The 25,140-nt window shown below is 36.5% G+C and overlaps 1 protein-coding gene across 2 annotated transcripts in view; it reads left to right on the forward strand.

The window, feature by feature from the left end:
• Positions 1–25,140, forward strand: part of GRID2 (glutamate ionotropic receptor delta type subunit 2) — a 712,351-nt gene that overhangs the window by 421,023 nt on the left and 266,188 nt on the right. For both annotated transcript variants that reach the window (XM_071555860.1, XM_071555861.1), the window contains exon 4: positions 2,837–3,042. In XM_071555860.1, the coding sequence (XP_071411961.1) occupies positions 2,837–3,042 (206 nt within the window). The remainder of the gene's footprint in view (positions 1–2,836; positions 3,043–25,140) is intronic.

Genomic DNA, 25,140 nt, shown 5'->3' on the forward strand with positions numbered 1-25,140 from the left:
ATTACCCTTTCACTGTTATAACTCCCATAGTATATCCACGTGTGCCATCACCCTAATCTTCTCAAGTTTGTATTACATGTGTGTCTGTCATTTAGCTGGTGCTTTGCTGGGATGGAGGGAGTCATAGAATTCTCTGCAGCCCAGATGCCTGAGCATGCTCATCTCATGTGTGCAGTACTGACCACAGCTGATGTTCGTAGCACTGCTCTCTGGATGGCTAGTGGATGGTGTTGGAATCTAGGCAGGTTTTTTTGAAGGGAAATTTTAGAAACTTCCTCACAATATTTTTCTCATTAATTTTCTCCGGCTTTAAAATTAATTTCAGTTCCTCTACAAGCTGTCACTTGTCAGTGTAACCCTACTTTAATGTAGCTATCACAGTCCCAATAAACAACCGTTACACACCCCACTCTTTTCTGGGCTTGGTCATGGGGTTACCTTCAGCTATTATCCCAATATGCCATCATGGTGTCACTTGCATCACTTGAAAACAGACCACATTAAGGGCCAGCCAAGAGCCCTTTCCTGGTAGAGCTTATGACTACTTATGTAAAATCTCTTCTAGGTCTTAGAGTCTGTCATGCTCTGGCATCCCTCCAGTCTGCTTTAAGTCTGATTTCCCAGCATTTTGCTGTCCTCTTGCATCATGTGTGAACTGTATCTAAGTGTCTAGGTTTTGATTTGGCTTCCCAGCCCTGAGCTGCCTTGCCTCTCCTTCTCCCTCTACTCCTCAAAGCAGGGGGAAGGAAACCAAAGGCGGGAAAAAAATTGAAAGAAAAGGAATTAAATCAGAGTAGATATGTATATTTCCAAACACTTGCAATTATATATACACAATCTGCACCTATGATAGAAAAAACTCCCAGGGGAAAAGGGAAACAGAAAGGAAAGGGAAGGGAACGGGAGAAACAGGGACAACAAAGGGACAAAACAGAACAAATAGGTACAATCAGACACCCCCACTCACCCCCCAAACAAACCAGTACAACACACTCCTACCAACAACCCTTGGAAGAAGACCAGCTCCTTTCATGCTCTCCCTCTCTGAACTCCTGCGAGGCTCCGACCAGGGACCGAAACAGAAAACTCCCTGCATCAGCCCACGCTGGAAGAAGAAGAGCAGCAACTTCCTATCTCCCTCTTAGTTATACTCCCCTGTCACGTGGAAGGGAAAAAAAAGCAAGCGTGGAAAACCTGGGAAATGGGTCTTTCCCTAGTTGCACCTGGTTACTAGGGAAGGCCTGGATCAAAACTATCACACTAAGGTGCTTCCTGTAGTATGAATGCTTTTGAGGTTCTTCATCCCATATTTACTCATCTCATGTTATGATTGAATAGAGCTTCTCCAACTTCACACCCACCCTAAGAAGGACAGGAAGAAGAGGAAGACGACAGGTCAGGATATTTGAGTAGCCAAGGAGTTGTGAAAGTTTAATTGGAAGTTTTTTTAAATATGAGAGATTTCATGAAGAAAGACACAGAATCAGCCTGTAGCTTCAGATCTGACCATTCCCCTGGAAAATGTGTCATTGGGACAAGGAACTGATAGAGCACCAAGGATGCAGGAGGGAAGCAGAGTGGGAACTTCAGTCCCTTAGAGACTGAATATAAGACTATGCACCTAGGAGAGACCAGATTTAGTATTCTAATGTGAGAAATATTTTCTGGTGATTTTAAGCACAAGTGTTCTCCCAAAACGGAAGAACCTTTATTTTCAAAGAAATATTTCCTCAGAAATAAATTTTTAAGTTGGCTTTCTGGTTTCCTTTCTTTTTCTTTGTTTTTTTTCTCCATAGTGGGAAATACAGTGTCTGTTGTCTTGACTCTAAGGCTGTGTCTTCTTCCCTTAAATGAGATCAGTTGGGTGTGCAGGAGGCTTGCATGCCAGTAGAGAAGGAAAGATGTCCTGCTGAGTGTCCTCTGGGACAGCACGTCAGAGCGACTGCCGCAGAGAGGAGTCACGTTAGGGGACTGGTGGCTTAGCTCCAGAAAAAAAAAGATTGAGAAACTGCAGGAGTGAGTAGGGGTCAGATAGTGAGGACTCGGTGAAGCAGAACGGATTTTCCTGAGGTCCAGAAGACCCTGATCTGACTTGTGAAGTCATTGAATTATTTTAAATTTTAATCTGCAAGTTAGAGGGTTTTAGATAAAGCCATTCAAAAGAGAGCAGGTAAAAAAAATGAAAAAAAGAAGCAAGCAAGCTTTTTGCTCACTCTTTGGAATTCAGTATTGGAAAAAGTCCTTTCAAAGTTAAATTCAGCCAGCAGCAGCACTTGCAGATGAGAGCAGGCAGTACCATTGCAACTGTACATCTAGCTTTTATTTTTGAAGGAAATAAATAACTGTGAAATTTAGAACAACATTAAGGGCTTTTGATGAGAGAACAGCCCAAGCTTCACTTACATACATGTAGCTGCATGGCAATGGGTAGCATGGTTTTGAGATTCACAACAGAATGCAACCTCCTTCCTACCTTTCTCATCCTCAACTGCCCTCCAACAACCCTCACTTGAAGGAAGCACTGTGTGTTACAATCGCCATGACTTCACTACTTTGTATGGATTTTAGTGTGAAAGTCCATTAAGAAAGATTAGGAAAAGTTGTGATGATTAAATGACCAAATTAGGAAAGTTGCTAGAAGTATTTGTAGGGTTTGTGTCTAGTGGTTCTTTTGGACAGTAGGTGATCTTCCTCCTGTTTTAGTACTTTGAGAAATGCAAAGTGCAAGCCTATAGGGCTTTATCTGACAAAGCGCTTCTGTGAGATGATTTGATTAGTTTTTGTGTCTTTTTTCCACTTACCAATTCACATTTTGTTTGGCTTCTGATTTTTCTAGATATCCGTGGGATACAAGAATTTTTAGACAAAGTATCTCAACAGGGAATGGATGTAGCATTGCAGAAAGTAGAGAACAACATCAATAAAATGATCACGGGACTCTTTGCCACTATGCGAATAGAAGAGCTGAACCGCTACCGGGATACTCTGAGACGGGCTATCCTCATAATGAACCCTTCGACAGCCAAATCATTCCTAACAGAGGTATGTGTTTTAACAAGAAGTTATCTTCTTGTTTTGCTGAACAAGGCTGCAGCTGTTTGTCTAAAGATTCTGTTTATTTGACTTCATAAAAATAATCAAACAAAACCCCCAAAACACAAAAGCCACAATTAAAAGTACAAATATTCTATCTTCAAAGATCAGAGTGCAAAGGTGTTACTTTGTGCTCTCAAATGTATATGCAGAACAGTATAAACACATTCTGCATGAGTAAAAGCGTTTAGGAAATATGCAGAAGAATTAGCCTTCAGATTTCTGTTTGAAGCTTATAGATACTCCATTGCCATTTCCTTTGTCATTGTGTCCCTCACTAAAAAATTCTTTAAAACTGAAATTTTTATTATTATTTAGATATATGTAATATATATATGTGGATAATATCTGTTTACCTAATTGGAATTTTAGGGGGTTTGTGTAAAATAATGTTTGATAATGATCTGTTATTTACCACTGGGTAGTAGTAAAGTAATAAAGGATTTGATTTGCATGAAGAACTTGAAATGATGGGTTGAAGTCATACTTTTAAGCAGTATGGACCAGATTTAAAAAAAAAAATCTTTGGAATTTAGGGGCAGAAGACTTGCGTATTACATTTGACTATCACGAGGGTTTTGATTTTGTTTTTTTTTTTAATGAGTGGCATGGTTCTTTTTACATGGCACTGTTCTGTTTCAAATAGGCTTTTTTTTACACAAGTAAAACTTACTCTTCATCATCAACCAATGCTTAAAAATCTACTTGGTTTTTTTTCCATAGAAATACTTTCTCTCTTCAGTAAGTTCTCTTTGGATCTGTTTTTAACTTGTATTTTTTTTTGTTCAATATTTTCCTATTGCCTTGGTCTTCAGAAATTGAAGCTTAAAAACTGCCTATGCATATCTAGTCTCAAGTGAACATTAGTTAAAATATGGGGGGGTTGGTTTCTTTTTTAACTTTTGTTCTCCTGGGTATTTTTTGGCTAGGCATTTCTCTGCCCTCATTACACATTGAAGCTTGATAATTCTGAGTTATGAGAGCTTTCTGCTCTATCCAAATGTCTGTAGTGCTTTAAAAGATGTACACAATTTGTGGGCATGTTTAGATTGTTCTGCAGTGTTTTCATTACCGAAGTCACAAGTAGTTTATTTTTGGTAACTGGCATTATAAGGTATTTCACATTTCTACCTGAAAGCAGCATGGTTAGAGGCTCTAATTACAATAACTCAGTGAAACAAAACTCCTGTATCGTTCCTAAAGAGAAACACTCTTGTTTCAAAAAATACACATTCTTTATAATTTATTTTCACATACTTGAGCATAGTAACAAAGTCGTTGTCATCTTTTGAAGCTGTCATGTATGTGTTATCAAGAAAGTAAACAATTTATTTTAGAGCTCTTACTTTGGCACTGTCCACTCAAAACCCCCAAAATTGAAAGACCACTGAAAAACCAACTAAACTAAATCCACAATTTCCATCCCTAAAAAAAAATTCTAAACCATACATACACAAAGAAAAAAACCCCTGAAAAACAGGAGACTCACACTATTTCTTCTTTCCTGCAATCTGTAATGCTACCATGAAAAGTCATTATCTTCTTGTGCACATGGGATTCAAAAACAGAGTCTCACATCAGGTGCCATGGTACAGGTTTTTGCCAGGATAGTAGCATTTATTTAGAGGATGATATGTCGCTGGTAAACTGACAGCAGGTAACCTCTCCATAAGAAGAATTACTCAAACAGAAGTGTGATTACTGCCATATTTTAATTTTATTGATGACAGGGAATGAATAAATAACTGTGCTCCAGCACTAAGTCTTTGCACAAGGAGAAATTTCCTGGGATAGCTTAGCCAATGGATATTAAAAACTATTATTTTGAGTCAAAGAAGTAGCTGTACTGTATGGGGAAACAAATTAAAAAGCCTATGGACTGCCAATGTATTATGATATTCCTAAACAATTCAAGTGTGGACATGATTATTCCAAAGCCTGTACTTTATGCATGATCAGTTTAGTTTAGAAATTCAGTGTAACAGTGGATTTAGCATGTAAACCTTATGAAGGTAAAAAAACTGCACATGTACAAAATTCCTCAGGGTTTTTGTGGCTTTTCTACCCGGGAGATGCTTTTGGCTGCCTAGCTGGATTCAGCTCCTTTCTCCAGATCTCACATAGTCTCTGCTGCTTGTTCCCTTCTTAGATGACTGATTTGGCTGAACCCCTTCATTGTTTAGCTGAGAAGAGGGTTCATTCACTCTGCAACAGCTGTAGTAAGCGTGGTCTTGATTACTATGCAAGTAACAACTATTCCAGGGTAAATAGCCAGACACTGGGCTGTGTAAATAAGCAGTCTGTAAACTGGAGTTTTCTTGTCTAGAATTTATCTTTGTTCAGACTCTGAAACTCTGTGTTTGTTTTTTTTTAAGCAGTATTGGTTTTTTATGTTAGATTCTTCTTTCTCTCCAGCTTTTCTATCTCTAGAGCTGGCACAGATGAGATCTATACTTATATACTCAGTAAAATGGAGATTAAGGAGTAAATATGCTTCTCTGGCTGTGGAAATAAAACCCCATCTTCTCTTTAACTGTTATGTATTAATTTGCCCTCCATACATCATGAAAAGTCAGGAAGACTTGGGAGCAAGTATCACAGCATCTCTCCTTACTGGCTGAAGGATTAATGTAAAGCGAGAGGAAGGGTGCACCCGAATTCCCCATTGTCCTTTGTTGCTCTGAGCTGAGCCTAGGGGAGCAGAAGGGAAAAAAATCTGCTAAAATACTGATGTTCACTGAGGCTAAGGAGTGTGGAGGTATGGAGCTAGCGAGACTGGGACCTCTCCCCAGAACAGTTTGTGGCAGCACCTGGGAAAATTCTTTGTCAAGGATATACTCAAAGTTACTCAGGTGGGGTTTTTTTTCAGTAGAATAGTTTTTCTCTACTCTTGAATAATCATCCAAGTCACAGGCGAAGCAAAATGTTCCCACTAAAACTTTAGTGATTACTAAAAAGCACCTCAGAACCAACCATCTTGCACAAAACCTGCTATGTTATCTGATAGCACTGGTGACTGATGTGAACTGTGTGTCACTTTTTTGCTTTATATTTGGGGGCTGGTTTGTTTGTTTTTTGCATGTGTTCTTCTGGTCTGTGATGAACTTGCAGGACATGAAAAGCCATGTAAGGTAAGAGAAATAATATGGCCTTGCCAGCTCAGCATGACAAGAAAAACTAAGGGGCAAGTGGCAGGAAAAAAAATTGGAAAAAAGAAAAAATCACCTTGTTCTTTAGCAAAAAATAGGAACTTGTTGTGCCAAGAAAGTCTCTATCATCATGTGAGCCCTCTTAGGAAGGCATCTCAAAATAACAGTAAGAAAGGAAAAAGAGAAAATACCCCTGTGCTGAGCCTGCCTTGCAAAGGACTTCTAAAGGCAAGTGTGAGAATGCTGGGCAGGAGGAGGAACAGAGCGGTCAGGAGAGTCAGATTGCAGAAGAGGTTCTGGAGATAACAAAGCAAGTTTGGGAAGCAGAACTTTAGAATGCAATCAAGATGTCCTCAGTTGGGCCAAAATGCTGTCAGTACATCTCTGCATACAGTTTTATTTCTGTTTAGCCAAGGAAATTACTTTATCAATTGTGTGCAGAAATGTGGAAGTGTTCTTCTGTCAAAGACTCCGGGAGTTGATAAGACTACAAAGGAAGGATGATGCAGCTAATTCATCTTTTTAGTCATTGAGAAAAACTGTATCAACTCGCAGAGGACTTCACACATTGCAAATCCAGTAAGCCATGTGTGGAAGACCTCTAGTATCAGCCAGGGATTTTGCTGGAGTTTTGACAAGCAACCTTTGGAAGGATTTGGTCTAGATACTGAAGGCACTGCTGCCTCCAGCTTCCCCTCAGTGGAGGGGTTACCAGCCCAGCAAACTCAGCAGAAAGGACTGTATACATTCCTACCCCTTGTTAAGTCCCTTCTCTTGCTTCTGTTGAAGAGGTAGTGACCTACAGAAAGAGGTGAGAACAATTTTTAGCTGCAGCATCGAGATTCAGAAGTTTATCCAGCAAAAAATTTTAGAGCATTGTCAGTGTGCATCAGCCAACAAAGCTGTTTGTGGGCCTGACCATCTCAAGCCATTGATGTAGTGAGCACTGACAGTTCCCAGATTGGAGGGTACTGCACTTCAGCTCACTGTACACTATATGGTTTCTGTAAATGAAAATATTAACTCTTCATTCTTGCAAAGGTTCCACTCTGCAATAAACTTGAAGTTACCGAATCTCACAATGTCCAGACTTCAAGTATGGTATAGATATTGTAAAGGTTTACTGTTAAACATCTATTTAAGTTAAGCTCACCTGCATGATAGAACTGGGTTATAATGATTTAAGAGATATATTCAAAAAAATTAGCTGCTGCCAAATCTGAGAGATGTAGCAAGTAAGTCCTCCATGTTGACCTGTGTGTATGCAGACATGCTTCTTGTACTAACTTCTATAGGTGCTTTTTTTATTTGTCTATATTTGTTTTCAACGAAAATTTACATTATGTAGCTTTCAGCATTAGTATAATCTACTACACATGATTTTGTAAATAAATTTCTTTTTTCTATCCCAAACTAATGTGGGACATGTTCCCTTGGAAGAAAAGAAGCTACACTGCTACATTCATGAATAAAAGAACTCTTTTTAAATGAAATGATAAAATAGACAGGAAAAATTGAATGAAGCTTATAAATTAAGTACTGAATAGTTCTTGCCATGTAGTGGACAAGTGAAAAAAAAGTGAATATTTAAGGAGCAAATGTAATTTAAATTGCCTCATGTTATTGAACCATCACCCCACTTTTTCTAATGGTTACTGTGAGCAGAATGAGAGGTAACATTTATTCTGTGAAACAAGATTATTCCTGCTGGCGAATGCCCTGGGTTTCATTATATTTGATTATTGTCCCTCTGTTGAAAATAATAGTTAATTTAAAATGTAGTTATTTGAAAAAACCACAAGTTTTTCTTTTTTTTTTTTAATATGCTGACATAGTTGTTTTTTGTATTGGATCTGATTATGAAGCAAATTATGGATTGTTTAGATCTAGGGACAGAGATTGCTTTAATGTTACATAGAGCTCTAACCAGACTTATATCTTTAGGCAACTTATTTACCATGAATTAGGACAGTTTATTCCACTTCTCCAAAAGATTTATTCAGCCTTTGTGTGTCCAAAGTTCATGGAGGCTTAGTCTTTTTTTATTTTTCCTTTTTTTTCTTTTAAAATTTATTTTGTAATGTTGTGCTTATTGTTTTTTTCATGTATCCTGAGGAAGGTTAGGACAAAAAAAATAGCTGTTTTGTTCTTCTATTTCTTTTTATTAATAAGAAAGATGTTCCTGTATTTAGTCAAAAGTATGATACATAGAGATATGAGGTGGAGTTAATGCAGCTGAAATTAGGAGCTAAGAATCCAATGCACCTGTGTGCCACTTCCACTGAAACCTACAGTAAAAGTTCTGAAGATTCTAGTGGGAGAAGATGGCAGTGATGGTTTTCAGGTGTAGACAGGAAATACATAGCAGGGAAATGTGGAAGACTTCAGACAGATATCAGGTCCACTTAATTAGCCCTACAGAAGACATTATCCTCTATTGCTTCACCTGATTTGCATGTGATAGGTGGTAACTTGCTTCTCTGCGGCACAGGTGGATTTGGTGCTATTAGCTAATGTTTGCCACAGGTGCCTCTTTAAAAGCTTGTAAAGCTGAGCTTTTGATCTTCCATGTAAGTTCTGCTGGTTTTTTTTTTGCATGTGTGCCACAGGCTGCTAGTTCCAGGTATATTGAGGAACACACATCAAACTGGGATTTAGGAAAGATGGATTTTCCTCTGCCATGTGTATGTCTGCATACCTGAGTATAGTGCATATGAGCTAAAAGGTAATTTGTGTATGTATTATTTTCTGCAATGGTCAAGACATTTTGATCTATCAGCTAAAACCTGCCCTGAGTTTTATGTTTTCAAATGGACTCTAGCAGAAAAGTTTCTTCTTGTTAAGGTAACGTAGAGATTGGATGAACAAGGATTTGTCACTTGAATTCAGCAGTGATGGTCTGGATAAATATGCAGGTTTCATTGTAAATCTGATAGATTTCCCATTACTCTGAGGAGTACCTTGATGATTCGTCACACATGTATGTACATCATAATTTCCTGGACACTGCTGAATGTGGTAGTAGCTGGTAGCCAGTTGCCCTAATAGTAATAAAGAAGTAACTTTTAGTAATGTGCATTGATGCTTATGATGCATCAGATATGTAGCATCATTCCCTTAGAGATTTTCAGCATTGTCTTTGTGAAAGTTTATTAATGATTTCTGGGAATTTTTAAACAATCCTATTTGCATAAAATACAAGTCTGAAGTACTCTAAAGGCAAGAGTTGTTCAAGAAGTTCTCTTTTAGGTGGCAATGATGAAAAGGAAGAATCAGCAGCAGACATATGAACTTACCTACTGCTGTTTCTATCTCCTTTTCCTATAATTTTGTCATATATCTGTATGTTGATTTTACTGGTTTTTATCTAGGAGTGGTGGTCTTCAGAGATGAAAATCTGATTTTTCAGTCAGTGACTGCTCTTTTGTTTTTTTTATAAGTAAGCTGAATGCTCTAATCTTTAAGGTCATCTTTTTCACCGTAGTGTTTGTGCCTTTTAGACCACCTGTAGAGCGCAATTGTCTTTTTTAAGTCCATTCTCCACACCATTGTTTGTGGTGATGTAAATCCTATTCAGTATGCTCCACTGTAATTTATTATTGTTAATTACAACTTTATGAAATGTATTTTGTTGTTGTTGTTGTTTTTCACCAGCATTAAGCACAGAAATTACAGCTGCAAATTGAGATACAGGCTTAAAAGATTTTTTACTTGATAGGACCTTCCAAATCTCCAGTAAAGGGATGTTCAGAAAACATGTTCAGAACGTTGAACCAGTTGAACCATCCTTTAAATGTAGCACAAGAATCCCTCTGGCTTTTTCTTTGACCTGCAAGAAGGGGAAGCAGGGATCCTGGAAGATTTTGGATTTTACCTTTCAGTAAAAAATCTGAGAAAATTCTTGGTATACTCCTTAGTCTAATTTCTTGTCTTTTTATGATCTTGAATATAGGCCATCCAGCTGATGGCTCAGTGACTGGATGGGAATATCACTGGGTTTGGGGTTTTTTTTCCCTTAGTCTCAATGAATAGGGTTTAGATTTTAGTTTAAATTAGAGTTTATTTTTTAATTGTTTTAGATTTCATATACACTTGCTTACTATAAGGTGAAAAAGATGTAACATTTTAGTTACCAAACAATGAATTAGGAAATTAAGTTTCACTGGTAAAATAAATCGACTTCACAGGGATTTGTATCATATGTGTCATTACTGGGACTAAAGCAATTCCTTCTGTATTTTCAGGCACAGTGAAATTTAGTTTTGCAATGTAGAGTTGGGGGTTTGGGGACAGAATGCAGTGCTGGCTGTAACTAAGGTCATTTGTTTTAGTATCCAAAATGAAGAGAAAATATTGTGGGAAGTCTGTCTTGACACAGAGGGTCTACATCTGGAAAAACAGGAACTGACAGGTGTCTGCAGGTCTTTTGCACTGATATGAATTCTAGAACTAAGACTCTACTTAGTTGTTACTTAAAAGTAAGGTTGAATATCAGTAGGCTGAACCTCAGCTGGCACATTTCTTTTGGCTTGATTTTGCTTTTGTTTTTTGATTAAGGTTGCAAATAACAACAGCTGAGGAGAAGCAGCATATGGGTATACTCATCTTTCAATCAGCCATGCCTCATATGTGAAAAGTGAGGCAAAAGCCTGTCTGATGTGACAAGTCTGGTGATACCAATATACCCTATGAATTTGATCATGATTCTCTACGCTTTTACATCCTTTACTGTGGTGTTGATGGTATAACAAGACACTCAACTGAATTTGCGTGCAAAGCCAATATGAATTAGAGCCCTTTTTTTTGCAGCATATCTCTGCATTTTAATTCTTTCAGTATTTTTTTTAGTCTGGCTTTATGGTGTTTAGCAATGAGACATATGTTACAGATGGATATTCACGTGATGCTGCTTTCTAGCCTATGCCAGAGTGTAGCACAACTGTGAGGTATGAAGGAGGTCTACCTCTCTAGTGGCAACAGCAAAAGCTGTAGTGTATTATTTTTTTTATAAAGCCAAAGCTTATTTTGTTGATAAATGTGCCCATACATTCATTATTTAGATGTATTCATGACCGTATGTATGATGTAATTGATCTATGTCTCGTTATCAATATAATTATTTAAAGTATCAGAATTTTGGTAGTTATACAACACCTCTTCATCTTGGAGTATGATAAAAGAAGAAAAACTCTACGTATATAAGCGTTGACCACTAGTTTGTATTGAAAGCAATAGTTAAACCCTAATGTGTTTAGCTTTAGTGATTACTGAATAGGAGATGTATTATGTACTTTATAAGAATATTATAATATTTGCTGTTGTGCAGTTATCTGTTTGGTTCTGCTTTCTTATCATTTCTTTTGGTTACTCTACATGGCTTCCGGTGACTCAGTAACTGGCACTCCCTTCTTTGGGATCTTGCAGGGTGTGCTGTTTTCTGGACTAAAACAAATAACTGAGGAGCTGACCGCCCACGATCTTTAAAGATGTAATAATTCTTTTCTTCCTCAATTTGTCTCAGCTTTTCTTTGTTCTGCTTTCTTAAATTGCTATCATAGTTAATTATATTCTCCCATTGTTATATCAGCATTTTTAATTGGATGTGATAGTCTTGGTTACTGTTTATCCTTCCTCCCTGCTTTTATAGCTTCACTGTAAACACTTATGTTCCTCTTGAGAGATAAATGTCTTCCCATAGGGAGTAAATTGCTTCAACAAGCCAAACAGAGTAAATAAATTAAAAAAAAAAACAAAAAAAACCCACATGAATGAAACAAAGATATTTCATACACCTTTGTAGAGACAGTCAGTGTTAAACTACATAGTTTCCACATAACTGGGGGTGACTGAATCATGTAGGTGTTATAAAAAGCTGCCTCTGAAAATCTGCAAAACTAATATGCAATTGACTGCAATGGGATGAGTGTCTTTTTGAAATAAAATGACAGCTAGAGAGGATTAGCTTAAAGTGAAGATAAAATCTGACAAATTTCTAATCCAATTCTTCTTCCAAAGTGATGTTGCCTGATTGGCAGAACTGTTCTGCATCCTTGCTTCCCACCAGAAAATAGAGGTATAGTCACTATATTAGCTTAGCTTGGTTTCTTTAAAATGTAAATGATTTCCTAGGTACCCTGAAGACTCCGTGTTGAATGTTTCTGACCCTCAAAAACAATTATTTGACTCACAATAAATTAATATCTAAATTGCTTTTTCCATCTGTTACACTGAAATGAGAACTAGAAGCCAGTATTTCTTCTCTTTAGATAATGTTCTCTGTTGCACTGATGAAGCTCTTGCCAGTTTGTCTGAAGTAAAGGTAGAAGTTTATGCCCTATTCCTTTAATTTTCTGACATGGGCAAAATATTTTCTTTTCTCTTTAGCTGTCCACATTGATGTGTGACCTTCAAACCTGGTCTATACAGTTGCTTCTAGTCCCCTTCAGAGTATGACTCAGTGTGTCAATCTGACTGTAAACCATTCTGTGATTGATAAAATACTTGAGTCGTTCTTTCCTTCTCAGTGAAGACCTGTTTCTCTGAATGCCCTCTTGATTTGGTCTCAGGTGAAGTTAGATGGTCATCTGGGAGGGTAGGTGGTGCATGCTCAGATCTTTATCAGTATGGTTGTCTGTCAGACCCTAAACTGGGTGGCTTTGAATAACCAACATGTGATAACTGCCAGGTTCGAACTGTGCATCTTAGAGCTCAAAGGAATAGCTAGTGTGGAAAGTCAAGTCACAGAGCCTGTCTGTATTCTGCAGATCAGCACAAAGAGCCTGCAAGATACGCTCATCTGTTGGTTAAAACGCACACTTTCAATGTGTAAGGCACCAGTTTATATCCTGTTAATTCTTTGGCTCACCCTCATGGTAGAGGTGTAAATGTGGATCTCATTTGTGCTTCATTGATTATTTTTTTAACAGTTTGCCTTAATTTTAGGGAGTGGAAATTAATAATTATAAAGTAAAATCATGTTTTATTTATATACTCTTTCACATACATTTCTCTGACACATACATGAGCCAAAAAGTGTCTTTGTAGTGCAGAAATCATGCCAGCAGTATGCTGCTGTTGGAATCATTATTTAAGGAATAAAGCTTGTATTTTCTTTTCCGTAAATTAGTTAAATGTTGGTGAAACTTCATTGACTTTAAGGTATCAGATCCTGACTGAAGCCAACTAAGAGGCTTTTTCCATCAAAAATTTCCTGGTTTCCTATGGTCTGTGCTTCTGAGATAGTCAGGCAGATTACCTGAGGGCTCAGACTCTTGAAATATATTTCACAGAATTTCAAAACTCTTGTACTTCATTCCAAGCTGGAATAAAACCAGATTTTCAAATATCTGCATACTCTGCAGTGTTCTGTGACTTTTTTTTTTCATTCTGCTTTTCTCCTGACTAGCTTTTAAATTTACTTCCAAGCCAAGCGCTTCATATTGCAGCCTGTTGTACAGCAGTCACAGGTCTTTCAGTACAGAGAGAACATCCCAGTCTTTGCCATTAAGGCATCCATAGGAGGGCATTTAAGTATCCATCTTGCCAACTGCTAAGTTTGGACTGAAAGGACTTTTTCATTGTCCACTTAATCAATCTTCATTTTAGTCTTCCAGCCTGCCATTACCGAGGATCCTAATTAGCCTTGCAAGCAGTCAAACCAGTGTTCAAAGAGGACGCAGAAGGCTAAGTGCTGTCTTCAGTCTGGTTAACAGACTTAGGCAGACTAAAGTGCAGCTGGATCCACTAGACACACATTGAACAAGAGAGGAGGCAGAACAGGGTGAGAGAACTCATAATGTACTGCCACTTTCCCATCACAGCTGGCTGATCACACCTGAGGTGTGGGAAAAGACAAGCCCCTCAGACTACATTTCCTAACTTTGTCATTGCCCACGGAGGTGAACCATGTGAGTCTTGATGAGCCACGTTAAAGACGGCTGTCATGTCCAAAAATCAATGCCATCAGCTGGCTTCTGGCCTTTGTCAAAGGGGAATGATCAGCTGAAGAAAGAAATAAAAAAGTGTCTGTTTAGACCTGAGATCTAATAGTAAATTGCTAGGCAGAAGGAAGGATACTAATATGTGATTTCTCACAATAAAACTTATTTTGCCACAACAAAACTTACATGTAACATATGCAGGTATATGTATTGATAGTGCAGAAGTTCAGCAAAAGAACTATTAATGAAATATAAGGTCCATTCTGATAACTTACAGATACTTCATGCTATATTTTTTTTATTCTGGAGTTTTGAGAGACTCTTCATATTTTCAAAGCCAGTATTAAGAATATATGAAAATAACTGATATTTTTTGTTTTGAAATTAGACCTTAATCTCATATTGTCATTTCTGTTCACTGTCCTTGTTATAACAAGCAGCTAAATCAGAGGCTTTACAATATATTGGCTGTCTCTCTGTCAGCGCAGTGATGTTCCCTGAGGTATAACTGTTACAGTTTGCTTAAGGAATGGTTTGTTATGTTTGTACAATACTGAAAAGATGCATACACTCAAGGTTTTTATACTTCTAATATATGTCACAAAAATAGGGGAAAGGTTTACTTCAAGTGTATAATGCATTTGCCTAGGAAAAGAGGAATAGAGGCATAGGATTCCCTTGGGAGAAAGTGTTGGAGCTGCTTTCAGTTTTGACAAATATTTTGTTTAGACTGTAAAATAAATTTGACAGGATTACATTTGTTGAGTTGAAAAATATACCAATATGTAGTAAGAGTGAGAAATACAATTTTTATCCTGAAACAAATGTGCAACCTCTCCCAGGACTGGCAGGTAATGCTGCTTACTGAGAAATGCCACTTTTCTTATTGTCCCACTCCACTGAAGAAAGAACTGAGAAAGTGGAAAGAGCCATTGAAGACCACAGAAAACTTATGATTGTTGAGGTTCAAATTAAATGAAAAGATTAGCATTCAATGTACTTCCATGGTTTGCTTGCATTCAGAAATGTTAATGTAGAATATACTTCAATACAGTTCATATAGTTTCCACTTAAGATCACTTTATTCTTTTGACTGTTTTTCTGTACATATTTACCTCTTTTTTTTAAGTCTTAGTATACTGAATTTTGCTTTGCCACAATGTATTATGAAATTTCTTAATGTTTAGCCTGGTAAATCTTCCATTACACAAGATTCAGGAGATGCTCTTCATATCAGTTGTTATTTGAAATCAGGTGTATTATTTCATCCTTCTTGCCTTGTTATCTTTGTAAGATTGGCATGAAAACATACGTATAATATGGCTATGATCTTGTTCCTTTCGAAAAAGCTTTTTGTTACTCTCTTAGGACTACAGTTTGCAGCTTTCCAGACAGTTTATCTGTCTTCATCTCTAGCTGTGGCATCATTTGCAGACTCTGTCTTAACCAATTAATGTGTTTCCCTATTGCTCTGTATAGATTCCTTTCTGCACATGGCTGCCTTCCCTCACCTTGTTGCTGGTGCTCATATGGAGCTCACTGGAGCTGTTGCTCACTGTCAACAGCTCACTCTCTCTGTGGGACTCACCACATACAGTGAGGGAAAATCAGCATGCAACTCCCACTTATTTTGTATCTCGCAAAAACATTTTCCATGATGGCATACTATTTTTCATGGACAGGCTGAGTTGGATTCTCCTTTGTGTGATGATTGTGTGGTGTTCACACTAAAGTCCCCTTTGTGATTGGTTTGGGTGTGTTTGTTTGTTTGTTTTTGTTTTACCTTGCCAGGAGTTGATGCTCTGATGACTTGAGATTCCCTTCCTTGTTTGCAGCACACAGCGTACTAGGGTGGAGATATGACTTCTTCATGATGTCCCTGGGAACTTTAAAAATATTCTACTTTTTCTTTTTTTATTGTATCCAGTACAGTCAATCTGACTGCAAGCAAAGTTCTTGGGATTTGATGATGAACCCTCTGCCTAGTGTGCACATTTCTTGCTTGCTTGAGGCAGTCACACCTACTGAGCTCAGTATTACTTAAGTGCAAATTTTAACTCCTAGTTGCTTGAACATTTTTGGTTCTCTTTGTTTAATCCACCTATTAAATATTATGCTTGTTTTCATATTCCTCAAGTCAAGTTGTAGAACACTATAACCTCCTCAGAGCTCATAGTTCTATTCCCATTGCAGCCTTCTCTCCTTTGCCGTGTTGACATTAGTTCATCTTGCAGTTTGCTTAGTCCCATATCTTTACTTGCTTAAGAGTTTCACTTCTAGTCCTGATGGGTTTTGCAATTTTGATGTAGCATTAGGTGATACACAAAAATACTATATTTTCAGCAAGGATGTTTTCATTGTTTCTGCTTGAAAATGCAGCACTTGTGATTATTCTGATGCAGAAGACAGATGATGAATTGAAGATAAACAGAGCATTAGATGTATTTCACAGAAATGTTTTTCACACCAAAGGATAGTTGTGCAAATAAATAGCATTCTTCTACTTTTTCACAGTTAGCAGATTTTTGTTTCCACAAAACATCTTCACTGTTTCCTTTTGTATGAATTTTTTAATTGATTTTCCTGGTGTAGGTTATTTTTTTCAAGGAGCTTTTATCCACAATATCTGTGGGGTGAATTTGTTTGGCACAACCTGTTGCTGTTAATATTTTTTGTTCCATGTGTAGCATTTGATTCTTCTGTCACATTTGCGTACATTGTGCACAAAGATGTTTCTTTTTTTCTACTTCTACATTAGTGATATGCATTTTTCCATACTGGTGATTCCCTATAAGTTGTAGTTCTCTCTTTATTAGTGATAACAAACACGACTTCACAGCTTCTCTTTACTACATGATAATTTGGGATGGAAAGGAGAGTTCCCTTCTTGTTAAGATTTTAACAGCAATAGTTACTAGTTAACGAAATTTATCAACATCAGTACGTTCTTTTGTCTTGGAGTTTTCTGTGGTGAGCTTTGTCAACAGTTCTTACCCAAACTTTCATCCTGTGGATGACTCTCACAGTAGGGATACTGGTTATTTGGAATAGGACATAATTATTTTCTGCTGTCTTATCTAAGTTTGTAATGCCTGGAAAATTATATTTGTGAACATAAATTCAGAATCTGCTCTGTCCTAGTGACTGCTGGTCCCTCTTTCTGGGTTTTTGTGCAACTTAAACATAGTGCCTGTCTTTCAGACATCTTTTCAATGTCTAATCACCTAAACTTAAGCAAGTTTAAACCTTCTTCTGTTTACTTATTCTGGCCAAGCTGCAATATTCTTGTCCATCCCTTATTGCTCAATTTTGCTTTTTCTCAGGCTCTTCATATCTGCCCAGTGTTTAAGTATAGCTGAATCTATCTAGGAAGTAACTTTAAGGTACAGACTTTCTCAATACAAGGTTCACAGTAACACTGTTTTTCTTACAATTGCAAAATCTCTCTCTGCTCTTGATAAATAAATACAATCTCACCCAGCATGAAGCTGTTAAAAATGCTGATGAAAGGTTACCTTTATAGCTTGTTCCTCAGCTCATTTCCCTGAATTTAGATGTGCCTTCTTTGTGGTATAGAACACAAAGCTTTGCTTTTTCCCAGAGCCTTTTCTTTGAATTATTGAATGCTGCCTTTTTTTAAATTTTAAGTGGTGTTCAGATGTCATATCTTGTTTGCTTTGCCCATTTATTATTGTTCATTGCTTTCGTCTGATTGATCTGGTTTCTGTCATGAGTTTCCCTTGCACGTGGAAAGAACGCACTACTAATTCACACGAAACCAATTCATTATTCTGCTTCTGACCTTTCCTCCAAACCCTTTTGTCACCTCTCCTGTGATTAACTTGACAATATACAGGCCGCTGTTATGCTGAGATAACTGCCTACTGTGATGATTATTAATATTCCCTTTCTTCTTTATATTCCTCAATCGCTTGTCTACCTATTGCTCTGTCTACCTCCTTAACCAATCTATCTTGTTTTTACACTTCAAATACTAACTTTCAGAAGACGTGCCAAGTGGGTTTTGACCTACAGGGCTTTGTGCAATGTTATTAAGGATTTATTTGTGCTGAGGTCCTACACTTTCATCCTTTCCTGACTGCTGTGGTTCCACCTTATTCTGTGTTCCTACTTGCGCTTTGCAGTGCCTGTAGGACAACTCTCTCACTTGTTCAACCCTTTGCTTATTTGTGATATGTTTGCTTTAGTGATACAATTCTGTGATTCTAAGCTCACTTTTCATGTAATACAGCTACATTGTTACCTTCCATTAACAGTCCAAATGAATGAAATGTTTTTTTTTATTGCATATGTATAGCCAATTAAAACTTGAAATATGAAGTGTGTTTCTTGATGTCATAAAGCCACACATTAATATTTAATGTAGCTCTAATATGAATTGGTTTGTACAACAAATTATTAAGATGCGTGTAGAACTCACAAACTAAGTTATTACTGAAACTCTTGGAAATAGACTAGATGATCAGAAACATATCAGGTAATACAAAATATGACAAAGACTATTACAATTAAAAGTGAAACAGAATTTCAATAAAACTAGCAGATTAAATTATTTTACGATTGTCAAAGAATGAGGTTTCAGTTTCCACAGTTAATTTGTTCAAAGATATTGTAACATAAAGGGTGATATCTGAGGGAGGTGAACTATACTGAATGCATGAGTGTGTGCAGTTGTACTGACTGCACCCTGCAACTTGCATGTTTCGTTATGTACAAAGGTTTTCTTTCATTAATATTTATTTCACTCGTACCTGACCTGGTCATATATTCTCATCTTCCAGGAGCATACACTGTCAACTCTGTTTCCTCAGGGGAAAATTTTAACTACAAAAGATATTACATGTTACAATTTTGTATGTGGTATTTGTAGCCTAGGCCTGATAAGTGCCTACTTGCATTAGGTACTGGAAAAGCATAGGAGGGTTAAAATACCTCTGCTCTAAGACTTCAATACTTCAGCCTAAATCAAGGTTTGCCTTATTTGTACACATCAGAGTAGCATATCTGGATTTAAACTGTTATTCAGTGTGCATATCACAATTTAATTTCTTGTGCTGTTTTACAGCCATAGTCACTGAGGTGAAAAATTATTGTTTAGATCTTCTTTCTATCCATTGTGATTGCTGAAATGAAAGAAAAAAGAATCTATATTCATTTGTTTGGATTAAATCCTAGGTGTTCTTCATAAACCAAGCTATCGTGGAGAATTTCTTAAGTCATTGGTAAAAGTAACAACATTTAATTTTCTGCAGTTTGAGCACATTGGTTTTGTGTGGCTTTCTTTCGATTGTTAGTCTCCTGAAGATGGTTGCATACATTTTGATTTATCTAGTGTAGCATTACCTCCAGAGTTGGCCTTTGGAGTAAAGCATTCTCTGGAAAGAGAAATTAGCCTTTTGTGCTCTCCCTTTTAACATTTGCCAAAAATAATCATGTCCTTCAATATTTGTATATTCCTATAAAGAAGCAGCAATGCATCTGTGTCTCTCAGGTTGCAGTTCCTTTCCTCTTTCATCCCAGAGGAATTATCTTTGACATTTCCAATTTTGGTGATGATGGAACAACAAATCTTTCATTTTGAAAGATCAAATTATCCATAGCAATTAGTTCCTCATAGAATGTCAGGAACATTGTTTTATGTGACAGATGGATAAATTTTTCTCTTGGTTAACCAAGAAAAAAGGTTTCTGGCAGTGTGGAATGTTAGGGTATCATTTAATTACAGTTTGGTTCATCATTTAAACCAAACACTTCTGAGGCATTTATTTATTTCATCTTTGTTAAACTTGTTAAACTGTTTCTATCTAATGAACAGGATGGAACTGCCATAGCAAGACTAGGGGAAAAAAATTCATGAGTAGTAAGATGTTAGAGGGCTTTTAGTCTCACTGGAAATGCAACAGGCATTTATGCTTGTAAACTTCAGCACTGCTAAAGTAGACTTACCATCTCAAATACCCAAGTCACTCTGAGGGCAATCAGAGGTGGAAGTCAGTATTACAGACTACTTGAGTCTACATGGCATGTCAAAGCAGAGGACCTTTTGTTCTCACACTGCAGTTTCCACTAGTGCAGTGGCATATCTTTCATTTTCATGAAAGAATTATTTACCTATACTTGTAAGTAATCCCTAAACAGCTTATGGAATTATTTTCAAGGAATGTGCCTTTGTTTTCAGTAACAATTAAGTGTTTTCTTAGTCTTGATAGTGTTAAAAGAGTTTCTTTATTTAAGTAGGAGAGTACATTGTGAAATTAACAGATCAATTCAAAAATTAGTGATGCCAAATCATATATAACAAAAAGAGTGAGAACAACTTAAGCCAGTGAAGGTCATTCAGGTAGCAGCTTCAAAACATGGTGCCTATTTACCAAAAAAATATTTCTCTCAAGTGCGTGGTGTTGAACTGAGTTTCCTAAAGGTGCTTCCACAATGTTCAGTGACAAAAGAGCACACAGTTCTTTTGCTGCTGCCAGCTTGGAGCTGTGTTGACTTATGCCCATTCACACTCAAGAGGTGACTGCTATTTCTAGCACTAGTTTTTTGCCAGTTATTATCTGACACAGGGAGCCCTTAAGCTGAGCAGGTTATTCAGAAAATGACCATGTCTTGGAGATAGCTGGGTTATTGTGTCCTGTGACACTGGAACTGTTTTTCTTACCCATGAAGGTCTAAGCAGGAGCTTGACACAGGTTTTCATTTTACACAGTCTGTCTCTTTTGAAACAATTTGATGTACAGTAAGAAAATATCTTATATGACCAAGTTCCAATATTCCTTGCCCTTTTCTTATTAGGGGTAAAACTACTTTCCATATCCATGGCTTTTTACATTTTGAAAGTACTTCACTAGTGCTTACACTAAGAAATCCAGTGTATTTCATCGCTTTTGTAGTAGCTTTCCTGCTGTAGTAGAAACTGATTTTGGAGGTGTTGGGGAAAAGAACAAGAAAAAGTAATACAGCTAATTAGAAAATGAGAAGTTCCTTATAAAAGCAGCAAACATGAGATTCCCATTGTTTCAAATATGGTTCCTCAGAATTATCAAATTACATTGTCTTGGTCACTGAACCAGTATAAAAAAAATAAAAGAACCAGTAAAAAAACAATAAAGAACCATTAAAAAAAAGACCTCACAATTACAATAAATTGTGCCCATCATCTTGTATTAGACACATAATCTCTATGCTGAAGCTGGTACATTCAGATGTTGATTTTTGCAGCGTGGATTTAGAGAACAACTAAATGAAAATTTCTGTTTACATTTTCAGAGGGATTTTGTGAGTATGGCATAATATCAAAAGGAGATTTGTACGTAAGTCTGTTTGAAATAGTTATGGAGGCTGTTCCTCTGACAGGTCTAAGGCTGTATGTGATATTTCATATATACTTTTCTGCAGTTTTCTTTGCTGAAGCTCGTTGCTTGTCACTAAGTTGCTGGAGCTCGCTCTTCTTTTTTATGCTAAGATGTCACATACAAACATATACGATCTAAATAGTGTAAAATAATGTTTGTTTTGATTAATATAAATAGTAGTTCATGCCTTACTTTATTGTAATTCTAATAACTGTGCTTTGTCCTACATGTATCTGTCCTGCAACAGTAATTAAAATTTACTAAGTGTCAAACTTGACAGTTCAGAGATCAGGTCTACTTGCTCTGAGTAGTGCCATGGAGAAAAAAGTCAGAAATATTATGGTTTAGGTTGTAGAGGAAAAATATGGTGACTCAAACTGAAATTTGGCATACGATTTAAAAGACCTAGGAGAATGAGGAATCAAATTTTCATTGCAATTGGGAGTTTACCAGTCACTTCTTGGGGTTTCTGGAAGGATCTGTCCTTCACAGACAGAAATTATGAAGACCTCTGTCACCCCTCTCATTCATATTATTTTATGTACATTATTTGTAATTAGTTTAGAAAAGATTTAGAACTGTAAGAAAAGGGTCATTAAAAATGTCAGACACAATTAATTGAACAAGCTTTCACATTGCAATAGGAAAATTAAGATAGGTTATGCTTTTAATTTCAGAACCAAAAAAGTACAGCATATATTCCTGCATATAACTTAGAGAGCAGTGAGGTTTCCAATGTCAGTGTTATCAGTCCTTAAGGTTACTGCTGGTCTACAAGGTAGACAAGGAACTAAGCTTTGAATCTCAATTTAGATACCAATGGTAGGCTTCTGATATTATGAAATGGAAATACTCCATTTAGCTATTCATATAGATTGGACTAAATCATCTGGATTCAAACTCTGAAAACAAAATAATTTGAGATGCATGCCAAAATTCAGTTTAAATTCTTTAAAATGTTAAACATGAAAAGTGTTGCTATTATATCTGTATTGATCCCTTAAAATCTATTGCTGACATATAGGGAGGTTAAACTCTTAAAATTCCCTTTGATTTCTAGTTCACATTCTTCCTCAGTAAAAATTTATGTGATGTAGACCTTTTGGAATCCCAGCAGGTGGGTTAGGGCTCAAGTGTGTGCTCAAGTATTGCTTTTGCTAAACTCTTCTAAAAATGTTGACTTTACACCCACAAAGTATCACACATACCTTATATATCTCTTAGAATTAAATGTACTGATGTGTTTTATTTGGCATATCTACTTATTGGTAATGTATAGTTAATATATGTTATAGTAATAACAAAATTACTCTTGAAAATTCTTGTAGATGTGAAATACAAGGGTTAACAACTCACAAGGTGTAAGGATAGATGTTCAAACTTCCACTACTATATCAGAACCCTAATCAAGCAACAATATGTGGGGAGATGAGAGAAAAGATGCTACTTAAAAAATAATAGGCAAGTTCACATATCTGCATTATAAATTACTTGGAATAGCTGAAAGAGGGTTCCATTACATGTTTTAACTGTATATAAAGAAGACAATATTTCCAATTTAAGCAGTAAAAGTACTTGATCAGAAGAGAGAATTCCTAAGACCTCTGATTTTTTTTTTAAATGGGATGAAAAGCTATTGTTTGAAAGGTTCTTTTTGAATGTAAAGTTCAGAGAAGGAACAATCCTGAAGCATTTTCTGTTTATGACACTTAATATAAGTAAAAGTATAAATGCAACATAATAATAATATAAAAAACCAACAAACAGGCATAAAAGCATAAATGCATAACAATATCAGCATGGTAGGATGTGGATGAAATGAGAATGTAAAATTAAATTGTTCTGATACTTTACTTGACAGAACACATTACACAAGTAGTGCACTTACATAAGCCTATGAGTTCACACACAGAGAGAAATTTTTGTAGTGCAGGTGCCTTTATCTTTGGGGTGGGACATTGGTAACAGATAAATTTCCAGTGAGTTGTGCCTATGGAATACATTTTAGGCAAACATGAGCTTTCTTTGTCCACAGTCAGAGAGAGTAGGAAACTACCTGAGTTCAGATGTTAAAATGCTGAACATCACTTAATTATCTCTGTTGACAGGAAGGTTATATTAATATGGAGTGTGTGCTTCTCCTGACTTTCATTCTGGTCTGTGCATGGGTGGTGCAAGCTCATAATTGTTCGTAGTATATTGTAAAGATGCCAAACCTAAATTTTATGAAAACAGCATTTGAAAATACTGTTAAAATGCACATGGTTTTGTGTTACCGATGTTATGATCAGATTAAATGGGGGTTTGTGTAGTTATTTTACAGAGAGGTAAAATTTAATCACAATTCCTCTACATTTTTAAATCTCTCTTCTGGGTACAAGAAGTGTATTTATAATGGAAATTCTAGTGGCATTTTTAGGGAATAGAACCTTTTATAAGTCTTGATTCTTATAATACTTACTCATCCATATTTACAGAGGGGGTTATAATCTTTGGAGGTAAGTACATTATAAAAGAAAGGGCAGCATTAGAAGGTTTTATACTTAATGGACTGTACCAAAATTTCATTTATTGTATTTATTTTCCAGTGCCATTATTTACTCTCACTCCCCAGATCAGTTCTCTATTTTGCAATGAGACTTGAAGTCCAAAAGCATAGAGAAAAGTAGGAGAAACCTCTTTTTTATGATGTTGGCTCATTTGGTAGCCTTTTTTTTATTTTTACATATGTTCTAAAGCTGTTCCTCATCTTAAGAGCCATGATCTATTGCCTTCATCTCCTTTGTTAGATACACCTGCTTTTTCTTTATTTTCCTTGATTTCTGAATATTAATATTATAAAGAGAGACATTTGGAGGAGAGGAGGAAGGTCACATACTATTCAACAAAGCTTAGGAAAACACCAAATCAGTTTCAGGGCTACAGAGAACACAAATCATGCTCTATAGTTTAACCCTTTAAAATTATAAAGTAGGTAAGTTGGACTTTTATGGAAATTTCACAGAAAGACTCATATTTCCAAACACCAGTATAATGTCTGAATTGAGGTGAAATCTGCATGAAATCTGGGGGCTCTAAAATTGAGCACTTTCATTGTATGCCATTGAGCAAAAAACTAATTTATGTTTTATTCATATTGCATAAATAGCAGAATGAAATTTTACCCTCTGTTGACTGGCAATACCTTGCATTAGCCAAGATGAAGTCACTGGAGATACATTATAGTTTTGCTGCATTTCAGGGTCTGCTGATGTTTCCATTTACAAGACCTGGCTTTCTGACTTATGCAAAACCAGAAGTTAACATTTATTTCCAAGGAAAATTGAAGACTTCTGTTATCATGGAAACAGTTTTGGTTTTTTTAGTAGTAAAATAGGGTAAGGAAACCTTGAAGGTATATGATGACCTCTTGCACTTATTGTAGGGCTCAGTAATCTAAACTCCTGCGCCGGCTAATGACTTGCTCTGTAAAAGTAGCTGGCCAAGTGTCTTCACTACTTGTGGCTGCTGCAGCTTCATCTCTGAAATTCAAGTATTTGGGAAAGGATCCTTTTGCTGGTTTTAGCCACTTAGCTTAGTTTA

Source organism: Pithys albifrons, chromosome 5, assembly GCF_047495875.1.
Source record: "Pithys albifrons albifrons isolate INPA30051 chromosome 5, PitAlb_v1, whole genome shotgun sequence".
Taxonomy (NCBI): domain Eukaryota; kingdom Metazoa; phylum Chordata; class Aves; order Passeriformes; family Thamnophilidae; genus Pithys; species Pithys albifrons.